Raw genomic sequence first — 14,227 nt, 5'->3', positions numbered from 1 at the left:
GAAACATATATAAAGTTAAAGAAACATATATATATATATATAATGTTTCTTTAACATCACGAAAAATATTTCTGTACAACAAATTAATTATAGATAATCCTTTTGTAATATAAGAGCCTCATAAAATAAACTGAAAACTAACTTTTTTCTTATAAGAAATGTTGGTAAAAATATACTGTGAAATCCAAGTGAACCATCTTTAACATGATTATCTCAAGTTTGATACGATATTTCTTTATTGAAATACCGTAATCCGTGCATCCATGATAGTATTTTAGACGATGTCATTCCTTTTTAAGAAAGAACACGATCGCAGATAACACAAGCGTTTCAAAATTACTTTAGGCACAGTCGGGAAACGTAAATCGCCAACGTGACCTAGATTTCTCGTAGTGCTACGAAATTCTGAGTCACTTCCAGGTAACCGATTGCCTCCTCGCGTATACGACGTCATATTAAGCAATACCCTTCATTGTTGTTCGGCCGACTATGATGATAGGGAATTACTTGACTGTAACGCTTAATTTGCATCCGCAAGAAAGTACGAACGGTGAGCTGACGAAGAGAATGTAGGCGAAACACGAAGAAGTGCATTACCGAGGCATAAAATCAAGAGACAAGCCGACAAAATGCAATCCCCCTCCCGCCCACAAATAAACGCAATGATGTAATTACGTAATGTCAAAGAGATATTTTGCTTTTATAAATACATCAATTTACATTTTGAAAAAATGAAAGAATAAAATAAAAAAAGAAAGGATGTGCGATTGTTGTGTTAATTAATAATTTCTTTTTCTCATTTTCTTGATTTTGTTTCATTTCGCAATTCCTTAAACTTACATTAACTTACATAAAAAATAATCTGCCTATGTATTATTACCTCAAACAAAAGATTGAATATTATTTTTTCAACTTTAAAATGAGATAAAGAGGATAAAAAAACTAACGCCATTGCCCGACAAAGGGCAAGTCGCATTTATTGGCAGGTTATTCGAGTTTACCCGCAAAAAGCATTCGCTTTTTTTTACACTGTCAAGTGTGAAAGAAGCGAGGTTACGTGTGACGGCTTTGTTATATATAAACAGTGCAATAAGAACATAAGCGAAATATTCTCTTTTATTATAATAAAAGATAAGTAAAATAAAGTTAAATAAAACTATCAAACGATTTCTTATATTCATTAAAAAATCTACCTCAACCCAATTTCACTTTGTTTTACATTTTATAATAACCATGTTTCAGTGTGTTAGTCGATCTAAAAGAAAAAAAGGGAGAAAGAGGATCCAGATTGTAATTTTTCTAAAATAATTCAATTTAAAAAACCGGTTAAAGAGATCCTAAAGTCTGTTTTACCGATTCAGTAGGACTTATAATTTATATGTCATTGATACATCACTACACATTACTACATAAATATCGCATGCATACATAAGTATAAATTTGTGAACTAATTAATCTTTCATATTAGATATCTAAGCCTAATTCTAAGAGCTCAAATTGTTTCATGTCAATCCCTAATCCAAACCAATATTGTTTTATATGTACAAAGTATGTACATATAAAATAACTTGTATATAAAGCAAATATTGCTACAAGTCGACGACAGAAGCCGATAACAAGATATATAATTTTCCTTTTTTGTTTTTGGCATAAAGTGTTTACTACATTATCGTTCATATTTTAACTGAAGAAAAGAATTTTTATATTTGTGCAAATAAAGGCAGTTGGAAAAATACTTACTTAAAAAATAATCAATAAAATAAAGACGATTTCAAAAGGACTTTCAATCCCCTTAAAAGAAAGCGTTACGTGCCGTCCGCTTTTGGGCGAAGGATATATAAGAATATATAAAATGTCATACGGTCGGCGAGTCTTTTGTATCAAAAGAGAGAAAGGGGAATATCACGCTGAGAAGGGATGAGGCAGGCTGCGCTATATACGCGGGAGGGATGTAAGGGAAAAACGTGAGTCGACATGTGCCATCGGCCGGCGCGGTGCGGCGCATGACGACGACCCAGTTTGCCGGCACTCCAGGGCGCTCCATGATGCGGAATCGACTTGCATAAACGCTACCGGCGGGCGGCTTCTTCGAGCTTATCCAAACGTATCTGGAGCGGCTTTGCATCTCCATTCCGCTTGGCCGGTTCGTCCCGTCCGCAATTGCGAAATGTCCCGTTCGCGTTGTCGTTACCGAGTTCGATTTTTCGAGAGGACGTTCCGAGTGAGCGTAAAATCGCAAAACGAAGGAAACCCGGCATTCGACAGAGAAATGGATCCTATCTATTGGAGATACTTGGTTCTTTGCTTCGTCCAATCTTTCGTGCCATGGCAAATCGTAACACGATAAGCCGTATATATGCCGCGAAAAAAATGGAAATACTATTTCAAAGTGCGTTCTTTATCTCGAGATAAATTTAGAAAAATACATTTAATATATTTTTTAATACTTCTTAGATTGCATCAATTTAGAAAAAAACGATCAAACGATGTTGCATCAATTTAGAAATAGACCACGAATGGGAAAATGATTTTATTAAAATATTTAAAAATTTAGCTAGATCTGAAAATTATTTTGTTGGATCAACAAAATTAAGCATGATGATAAATAAACTGCAAAAAAATTTGACATTCTAGCAATCAATTTTAAGTGTTCTACATAATTATTTTGGTTCAACAAAAATATTTCTAGATTTGTATTAGAACTAGCAAAAAATGTTTTGTATAATATGAGACTTGCAAAAACTTTCTTACTTTTTCATTAAAAATTTTTGTTACTTTATTCAAAATTTGATTATTCTAATTGAATTTTGACAAGAAAACTTTTTAATGAAAAAATAAAAAAAATTTTTGTAAATCACATATTACAAGTCACTTCTTTTAATGTGAACAACAACAAAAAATTTTAATATTCAGCAACTATTCTTCAGTCAATTTAAGCGTCCTACATAATTATTTTAATGATTAAAAAAAAATTATTTTTACATCTGTATCTAGCTACATTTTTAAATACTTCAGCAAAATCATATATACATTTGTTTCTGTACAAAAAAAAAATTAAAATAAAGATCATCCATGATAAAACACGGCTCGCTTCATTTACGTTGTAAGAAAATGTGTGAGGCTCATTCACCCACCAGGTGTGCATAGTGTTCGTCTCGGGCCAACGAATGACGATGCATAAAGTCGGCCGGAAACGTGGCACACGTCAACGTGGATAGTTATTAACGGGTTGTACAGCACGACGCGATATTCTCGAGAGTTCGCCTCGTTGGTCGGAGCCAAAAGTTATCCTGACTTCGGAAACTTCTCGAAAAGGAGGCTGCCGGATAATTCTCTGTTTCTCTCCATCTCCTCCCTCTCTCACTCTCTCGAGCACTTTGAGTTTTGATAGTTTCTGACCCCCCACACACGTCGCGAACAAGATTGCAAATTCAGCGCTGCTGCAAATTCGCCGCAAGTGTATCGTAAAAGAAACGACACGTACATTGCGACAGAGTGATGCGAATACAATTCTTGCATCCGAATCGATATGCTCCGCGCAAGAATGTTAGCGTAAATATATATTAGCGTCGAAACACTGCGCAGATCGTAACAACAGCTTAATAGTAGATTCCTGAGATCATTATAAGACAAAAATTCTAATATTAAAATGTTGAGGCTGTAATAATTTTTCAATTATAAGCTCATTTAAAATTAGAGAATCATACCATCTATATAAACACGCATTCAGATGTGGCCCGCAAAATGCGAAAACGAAAACTATAATAATTGTCGTTTCTTGTTTATGTAAAGATTATATATGAGATAAAATTGATATTTATAATTATTGATATTTTGATTATATTGACCAATTATTGGAGCTTCAACATTATTTTTTAAAATTTTCGTCTCAAAATGATCAAAAATCTCACCTTAAGCGTTGGGGCATCCATAGCGTTTGAGAATTAAAAAGAAAGCAGCAATTTTCTAATTAAATGATTGTGAGTGAAATAAATTGAGTTACTCATTTAAAGAAGAATTTTACTTTTGAAGTAACAGAAAAATGAATTTGCATATTTAGTACACGGAAAGAATTTTCTTTTAAAATTTATCCTGAAAAATGTGGTAATTGTGGTATAATATTTTAAAAATGATTACTCATGCACTTCAGTAAAATTGATCAAACTTATTTTATACTTTATTGTAGTTTTATTAATGAATGAAAGAAATTTACATTAAAATTCTTCGAAATACAATGTTGTCCCCCGACTGTCATACTTTCAGGGTAAATTCTAAGAAAAAATTCTCTTCGTGCATAAAATATTTTCTAATGTAGACACAAATTTGTATAATAATATTAATATATTTATTTAGTTCAGTCAAATGACTTACCATTCGGACTTGATTTACAAGCAGCTTTATCTCATTCCATTCTCTTACATTCTCTTTTCTATGCTTTCGACTCTATGTCTAACATCTATTCCACAGCTTGCTTTTCTTCCCTCTTCATCTAGCTTTATTTTCATTTTCTTCCCTACATTTATGTAGGGCACACTAATTTATATAAATAAAATATAAGTTTACATAATTAAAAAAAATAATAAATAGAATATGTATTATAAAAATAATGAAACAGGATATTTAACAAAATGCAATTGCATTGCTATCAAAGTGCTTTGATAGCAGTGAGATTTTTTTAAGAGACACTTACAATATTATCCTTTCTAAAATAACAAATTCAATTATAATGTTTAAAAGAATGCAGAAATGTTATCAGATAGTCAATTTATTATTCTTGTTGTTACTTATAGTGTGGATCAGATAGTCAATTTATTATTCTTGTTGTTACTTATAGTGTGGGATCGCATAGAATTTATAAACATTACGCGACTCTGTAATTATTCACCGAGTCATTAAATACTTTACCGAACGTAAAATGCGGCCACATACGCAGCTATAAGCAATGCATGAAATTTTAAAAGTTCGGCGGCTATATGAACACGACCGTGGATATTTTTAACACATATATTTCCTGTTTCGCGGTATATAAATATTGCATGGCGCTGCTTGCTCTCTTTAGGGCTGAAAATTCGAACGGGAAATACCTCAGGCTACTACCTCGCGCTTGTGCACGGCTTTCAACAAAAATCCCGTCCGTGTGCAAAAGTGAATTATATGTTTCTACGGAGTGAAAAGTTTCCTTTGGAAAACACGGACTTGCTACAACTCGTCGCCACTCTACCTTTTCTCCCTTCGTCTTTTCGCCACTGTTGGAATAAATTAATAGGCGAGGTGGCTCGAATGCCGACTGCTTTTTTACAGAAGCTGAGTAACGAAAAACTAAATCAAATACAGATAAATACATTCACGACGTAAGATTAAATATAGCATCTAAAATCAACGATCGTATAAAACATATAAAACTCTAATAATTAAAAAAATCGTAAGATAATCAAATGCTGATATTAAATATTATTTCTAAGACGCTCATTGTACAAAAATACAAATGGAAAGTTTAATCCACAATCTCAACTTTTCAATCACTGTATTCTCAATCATCATTCATATCACGAGAATCAAAACGATTAAATCATATTACGCAAATAAATAAATAATTATTTTATTTCACTCTCTATATAAATAAAGTTTTAAGCTCTGATAATTTAAAAATTCGTAAGATGATAAAATGTCGACATTAAATATTATTCTTAAAACGTTCACTTTACAAAAGTATAAGTAGAAAGTTTAATCCACAATCTCAACTTTTCAATTATTATATTCCTAATCATCATTCAGATTGGATCAAAATGTATAAATCACATTACATAAATAAATAAATGATTACTTTATTTTACCGTATGGGATGAAATTCCCTTAGGCATTGGGAAAAGGAATTCGGGCAGCTTCCCCTAATACTACACCGCTTAAATCCGATAATAATCAGATTGACAATACGTATAGTGGATTAGCGGATCGCTTTCGGTCTGGCATTGAGCTTAACCCGCTTAATCGATACTCAGGCGAAGGTCGTACGCCTCCGCGGCGTCTCCGGTTATATTCGGTTAATTCTTTTATCCCCTCCCCCTCCTCTCCATCCTCTCGCCCGCACAATTGCCTTCCTGCAGGAAACCATCGCGTGTGTGTCCATCGCCATTGATTGGCAAACCATTGGGATGGCTGGTTGGATGCTTCGATTATACTGATGTACGGGACAAGTTATAGAGAAATCGTGCATGGTTAGTTAATATTAGAGAATTTCGCAGAATTCAATGCCGACCAAATTGAAGTCTGATACTTCGCCGTTTTACTACATTATTAATTTGTACGACGTTAATGGCCAATACTCGTTTATTGTATTTCGATAAACGATGAAACTTTGATGCGCTGCCTTCGTGAATACGAAAAATATTTTTCCTCTACGACTTTCTGCTTAAAAAATGATTCTTACTAAGAATTAACTAACATTAACTAACCCTTCTGCAATTTGAATTCTTTTTTGCTATTCTAGGCTTTGAAAAAAATGTAGAAAAAAATCAGGATTACTTTTCAACATCTTTATTACACTATCAAATAATTTCTTAACTTTTAAAATTTATTTAATCCGCTCTCATAGAAAAGATAGTTTTACTGAAATAATTAAAAATTTAGCTAGATACAGATCTGAAAATAATTTTCATCGATTCATCGAAATAACTATGTAGAACACTCAAACTAATTACTAGAATGACAAAACTTCTTGCAACATTTCTCACTATGTTTTCCTACGCAATTATTTTGATAGTGTAACAAAATTATTTTCAGATCTGTATCCAGTAAAATTTTTAAATGCTTCAAATCATTTCTTTCCATATTTCTTTGCTTTTAAATTTGATAACAAATTTGAGAATGAAACTTTGCTTGTTCTAAAAAGACTCAAATTATTTTAATTTGAAGATTAAGAATATATGAATAAAAATTTCGTTTAAAAGCAGCTATAATAAAAATAAATAAAGATAACTTAATTGGATGCAGAAGAAAATCAGTCAACGATGTAATCCTACTTAAGCGCATTTCTCGATCGCTGCATCAACACAGCGTATAACGCATAACGGAATTTATTATGCATATTCCCATAGGCAGCCACTAAGTCGGACATAATTCTCGAAGCCTTCGTGCCTCCGGGAAGAAAACCGATGACTCCTCCGAAAGTTGATGTTAGTACTGCCGAAGCAAGCACCTCCCTCGTGAATAATAAAAGCGTAGTGCTGCCGACTCGATCGCCTCGAGCCACAGGGTTAGCTATCGTACACTCAGGTATCATGTGCACGTATACACGCGTACTTGCGCGTATACGTGAGGCCTACGGACTTGTGCAAACTGGGTCATACGATGACGTTTACAGACATAAGCCAAACCACGACTACGAGGGGTCAGTTCCGAGTTCGTTGGCCTTGAACCCGCGGCGAGAGAGTGTTAAATGATAGAATATACGGCGGCACAAGCGCGGTCGGCATAGGACCAGCGTTTTTACAGCACGACGACGCTGTGAATGCTTAAACGACTCATTTACATCGAGGCCCTTTCCGCTAATTTGCACGTCCCTTCATCAGCGCGATGAACGCTGGCGGCGGGGCGAGCGCAGCTTCGCCAGTAATTATACGTGTTTGAAGCAATTACTGGCGCACGAGGAGGCAGCAGCAGCGGTAGCAGGGACGATTTTCATAAGAGAACTATTATTTCGCATATCGCTAATATCATTGTCTCAACCGACGTTCGCTATCGCGAAATTACCACAAGAGGCGATCTTCAAGCGATTAACATCCTTCGGTAATTAATTAATTAATTAATTAATTAACGCTTACATAATCAGCGTTCCGGCCGGACAAATGTCTCTTGTACGTTCTCTCTGTTACGTTGCGATCAAGTATAAGCGCTATTTACTATTCGCAACAAGCTTCGGTAATTTGACATCAATGTCAATAACTGCATGGTTGTTTCGCGCACGCAGCATGTTTCGACTCAGATTTGCATAATATTAAATTTTCCTCATGTAATTACACTTCACTAAGGAAATGTTACCCAGATAATAAATCGTTCAGATATATCATTTATAATAAAGTTGCTCGAGATCAGAAAAGTTTCCTTCATCAAGCAACCTTATAAACTCGCATAACATTGTACTTTTATTTGTAGATATCTCTTTGAAAATCAAGATGAAAAATTATTCGCGACATTAAGTACTATCGCCGGAATCGATAAATATTAATTCTTATTATGAAAAGAAAGATTTTCTTGAAGTATCTAAAAATTTAGCTAGATAGAAATCTGAAAATAATTATTGAATCATCAAAATAATTATGTAGAAAATTCAAGCATGATGAGAACAAAGCTACAGAAAGTTTTGACATTTGAACTACCAGCTTCAGAGATACATAATTATTTTGATTGAGTCTAAAATTATTCTCGAATCTGCACGAGTTGGAAAATTTGTGATAAATTTAATACATTTCACATATCTCAAACAGTTCACTCTAATTTTTGTATTAATTCAATACAAAAATATGTTAGGCAGTAACACAAATATCATATAAAAAAATTAACGCAAAAGAGATAATACTGATACATTTATAAGCAAACTATGAAAGCACATTTTTTTTTAATTTTTTTTAAATTAACCATAAATTTATGATATATTAAATTAACACGTATTATATTTCTTTATCTTAGAATTTAAAATACATTATTTTTATCCTACTTGTTCACTTACTCATAAATTGTGTTAACACTAATACTGACTATCAATTTAACACAAAATATTTAAATAACATAATCACTTTGTTGTTAAATTAACGCTCGAATATATTACAAATATGTTACAAATTCAACACAAAACTTTAATGATTTGAGTGGATTCTAACACAAATACAAAATGTTCTTTACTGTCGTCTCTAACTAAAGTTTTAGATACTTCACCCTTATACCTTTCTTTTCGTATAAAGAAACAAACCGAAAAAGGTTCTTTGCACGAAAGAAGGAAAATTCATAAGAAATTTCAGTAGAATCCTTGCAAAGATCATAGGTAAGTTAGTTCGGAAGTGATTACTGCCTTTAGGATCGAAACGAAGCAATGATGAGAGGTGAGAATGTTAAACGAACCCTCGGAATTTTAATCAAGTCGTTCGTACTTCCCACTAACGCTCCATTTCGTATTTCCTCACCCTCTTCTCGTCGTCTTTCGGTCAGAGAAGCAAAAGACTTGGTTAGATGTCGTTTCGCTTAGTCGTTGACTTCCGCTTGATTTGCATCCAACAGTCACCCCGATATCAACCTTATGAATAACCACACCGACGAGTCGGATCCGATGAGGGGATGAATTCCCTTGTGGCCCCTTCACCAAAGAATCCCCATCGTGAGAACGCAATTCCGCGACAATATAGGATAAAGGACGGATCGCGGAGAATATAAATGTCATAATTCTGACTAATCGCCTAAAAATATTAATATAACGCATTTCACAATTAATAGCATAATTTAGCATTACGTAAATTAGTATTTAATATTATATCGATACTGCGATAAAATAAATAGCTTGATAATAATAATAATAATAGTTGTCATCTATAACAAGTGCTATCAAAATAACAATACTGTCTATTACAAATATCACATTTTTTATAAAATGGGAAATAATTATTAAACCTGCTGATCTGTTCAAATTTACGATCATATCGATTGTGAGTCAATATGATTAAAAAACTCTAAAAATTGTTTTCACAAAAAAGATTTTACATTAATAGATGAAGTTATCAAATATCAGAAAAAAATTTTAATAAAAAAATTAGTAAGATAATACATTTTTAAGTTAAACAGATTAATAATAATTGATGTCTGCGAAAAGGATAAAAAATTAACTTCTTTTGAACCAAATAAGAAAGAATAATACAATGTCGAGTAAATATAAATTCAGCCAGGATTGATTAAGTATAATACTTCGTAGTCGCACGCGAATTTCCGGAAAAATTTCGTATCTGTCATATTTCTATTTTTCAACCGCCCGTCTTCCAGTGTGCACGACCAACCTAATAATACGGTAAAGATCCTTTCTCTTTCTCTGTTTCTCGATCTGTTGTCGCCTTGCGAACCGCGCAAAATTCATTCACGAATTTTTTCTCTTGCACAAGCACACACACGCCCAGAAAATATGGAGAATACACAAACGTTACCAAAGGTTTACTCGACAGAATATCCGAACACACAACGAATACACGACGATGCGCGCGGTGCAAAAAGAGAGAAGAGGCGAAGCACAGAAGAGAGGGAAGAAGAGGAAGAGGAGGTGGAGGTGGGTCATCGACTTCCTCGATGTGACGTAACGAACACACACATACGTATACGACACACTGACATTCATGCTCGCGTATCATACACGGGATTCTCTGAGTAAGCGAGTCTCGGCCCGGTAATCTCTTCCTTCCGGAAGTGACTCTCTCTCTCATACACTCGAACAAATCCTTCGAGAGAACCGAGTTCTGTGAGGAGAATTTCGACTTCACGGAATGAGTCATGCGGATATTCATATGGCTGATATTACTCACGATTTTCCCTCAGAATCACGCGCGCTTCCGTTGTCGACCAGTAAATTCGGCGCGTGGCAATTGATTAAGGAGGGTATAATTTTGGTATAGCTGGGCATTTCGCTTAAATTTACGTGACTCAGCGGGAAACTCAGAAATACAATCTGAAGGAAAGAGCTTACGGATAAGTAAACGCGATCGCTTTTGTTGAAGTACAGTCCTTGTATACAAAAATAATTGAATGCAAGTTACATAATTAAAATTAAACAACAACACAAATTTCCTCAAATTTCCTCAAATTTCATTTCTCGGGTATAGTTACATATAAATGTAGTAATAAGTACAGACTGCGCATTCTCTTAGTTTTTGTGTTTAGTTAGAAAGAATTAAACTTAGAGAAAATTATACTAAATTTTAAATAGTTGTTTGTTGAGTAATATCAACTTAACATTTATTTGTGGTAAATAAATATTTAGTAAAGATGATAGTTAAATCAAATTGATTTTGTGTATCAAGTGAATATGTATTTACATTTAATAAATATTCAGCTAATACTATTCTCAAATAAATGTTTATTAAAATTTAGCACTTTTTTCTCAGTGTATCAGCATCTCTTTCAACTCCATCGGCATTCTTTTTTACTCGATACTTTAAAGAGAATGATCGGCTTCAAGCTACTCATTCTAAACAATAGTGACAACTTCATAGGAATGCAGAGTCTATTCTTCAGTGATTAGAAATTCAAACAATTTTGTTTAAAGAATATCATCGCATATTTTCGATAAATGTCACAATAAAAGAAAATTAGTCAAAACGATGATTCGATTTCAATCTCGTAATTGAAAATCTAAATGGCCAATAACAAATACAAAATGTAGAGAAAAACACGCAATTTCTCTTAGCATACTTCATTACGCAGAAATCGATCAATTAATAATATATGCGTATAACAATATTCTTCGAATTCCCCTCAATTTATTACATAAACCTAAATTAATTATATCAATAAATTTAAATCCGCGATTTATAGAACCGCTTTAAACGGTTAACATGAAAATTTTCACGAGGACGTGAATAATAAATATGATACGCAGATAAAACATGTAAATCTCCTGATATACCTATCAGATCACGTATCAAACTAATAAATCAGTCAAGTAATTAATGGCAATGTGCGGCAGCTCGTCTTCTTTTCCTTTAAACTTTCAACAGCAACGAACGTATCATAAAAGTGGGGAAACATTTTATCTAATAGCGAATTAGACATACTAGTATGCATTGGTACATATTAAAACTCTTGTGCACTGATTTAATCTGAATGTAAAAGTAATAAAGTACAAATATTTCGAATTATAAAACACATATCAGGAGACGCGATAGTATTTCGACGCTAAGACAAATCGTCATGCCATGGTTTTACTTAATAGCACGATAAAATATATTAAGGATAACCCGTTTTTATTTGTATCAACCACTTCAGACCTGATTTTATTGAAACCATGTTAACAAAATTTTTTTGTAATTCAATTCAAGGACACTTTAATAAGTAATTCATACTAAATAATTAATTTTTTTCTAAAATTTTCTATTTTTCTAACATATACATTATTATGTACATCTGATTTCAGATGATGTTGTTAGAATTAAATAATTTTAACGGATAATGTCTTCTAATTTGTATATTACACAGAGTCTGAAGGAATTAAATACAAATCTTTGCGTCAATTTATGTACAACGACTCATATGCACCAGCACACACGCATGCGTCCAATCGAATTCGCCATAACTAAAACGCGTTGGATCTCGCGTCTGATGCGTTAAGGAAAAAAAATAAAAATAAAAAAGGGGGAATGGAATGGGGAAAAGGAAACGCGTGCAAAAGTGTCACTAATAAAACACAAACCAGTCAATCGCGCGAATTAGTTAATATATACATGGATTCGCATGGTTATTCACACACGCGTGGAGCGATTCGAGAGACGTAACGAGGGCACGAGCTAGAAGAGAGGAAACAGGAGGTGGGGAAGGGTAAAAGGATGGATACGTGGACAGCTGGAGGGCGGGATCGCAGGAGTGGATTTAATCACGTTAAGTAACTCCGACCTGGCCGCATAGAAGCCGAGCGAAGGGTATTCGAAGATAAAGAGGGTGGTGGGAGAACGTGTTATCGACCCTCCTACACTCCACCTCGCCGGCCTTTTAGCAGTGACCAACACACGTATGCAACTTGCACATGTATGCGCATACATACAGCACACAAACACGTGCCATTTCCTTCTCGCGCGTCACACGTAGATATTTTAACCATTAAATGGTTTGCCGTCTTTCCAGCGCCCACGTCAGCATATTCGATGGATTAATTGGCAGTCATACGCTCTCCGGTAGATAATCGAGAAAGTCATACGTCGACCCGGCTAAATGAGTTTCGCGATTGATCATAGGAGTATCACGTTACTCCTGACACGTATAGAGAAAGGGGATGGGGAGAGAAGGTCTGGTATCGAAAGGGCTTCGATAATTTCAGATAATTAATTATCGATCAATCACATCGTATGAATAAACTATACGAGATTGAATTACGTATTTCACGGTTGTTCGCTGTCATCTTTATAAAAGAAATGATTTACGCCTCGAGAAAAAATTCCGCGAGTCTCTGCTCGATTAGACTTGATATAATAACCTGATGGATCTCGTCCGGATGAATATCTTGCTCTCCTCACATTAATGTTCTTCATTTAATATTCATATCGTGTAATGACACGATTTTTGAAATAAATATAAAGTAACAAATGCGTTAATTAAAAATGCTTGTTAAAACGATGCTATGAAAAAGAGTCTTATAACAACTTCGTAATGTTTCTTTTCGGTCTCATCTTCGCTCGGCGTAACAGAAAAATCACAATTACTCGGGCAAGATTTACCCAGCCCGACACACGGAAAATTAACGAGTAATTGCGTGACGAAGTCCTACTCATCCTTTCTCGTCGCGTTATTAATTAATCAAAGCATGACAGAGAGAGAAAGAGAAAAAGAGATGTTCACCAGCCGTTAACGAAAAGATGAACGCGCAAGATGGTTCTTTATTTTCCAACGGTCTTTCCCTCCTATGATTCGGTCTTATCCATCCTTGTCTAGTTATTTATCGTTAGAAGAGCAACCCCCGAAGCAACCCTACAGTAAGTGACGGGTTAGAAAAGGCGTTGCTCGTGCCACACAAGGGTGGCGAAAAGGCGGTCTTAAGCAAAAGGGAAAAAAAATGTTTACTGAAAAAAAATTTACTAAATCTTATATATTTTTTTTAATAAACTAAGTAAACATTTACTTGCAGTAAATAAATATTTACTCAATAAAAAATGATGATTAAATAAAATTAATGGTTTTTATATAAATATAAATACAATATTTTTATAATAATATAAATATATGTTTACTTTAAAAAATATTTACTTAGAACTATTCAAACATTTAGTTTTTTTTTCAGTGTTATAAATATGGCATGGTGTAGATGGAAAAAGCTGGAAGGAAGCAGAAAAGATTCGTAGGGCAGGAAAAGGTGGCGAAGAGGGTGAAAACGAGGTAGAACAGCGACAAGAGAACCTACCTAACCTTTCCGACGTGGCGTACGGCTGAACCCAGGACGTTATTAGGAAAATGGACCTTCTTCTCTCTGTCTTCTTTCCTACCGTTCGCGCTC

At 34.1% G+C, this 14,227-nt stretch overlaps 1 protein-coding gene across 1 annotated transcript in view; it reads right to left on the bottom strand.

Moving 5' to 3' along the window:
- Nucleotides 1–14,227, bottom strand: part of LOC105618729 (AF4/FMR2 family member 4) — a 223,657-nt gene that overhangs the window by 42,591 nt on the left and 166,839 nt on the right. The window contains exon 7 of the mRNA XM_012200263.1: nucleotides 8,899–8,904. Coding sequence (XP_012055653.1) covers nucleotides 8,899–8,904 — 6 coding nt within the window. The remainder of the gene's footprint in view (nucleotides 1–8,898; nucleotides 8,905–14,227) is intronic.

Source organism: Atta cephalotes, assembly GCF_000143395.1.
Source record: "Atta cephalotes unplaced genomic scaffold scaffold00001, whole genome shotgun sequence".
NCBI lineage: Eukaryota > Metazoa > Arthropoda > Insecta > Hymenoptera > Formicidae > Atta > Atta cephalotes.
The sequence above is the reverse complement of the archived record's forward strand: the minus strand, read 5'-3'. Positions and strand labels throughout refer to the sequence as shown.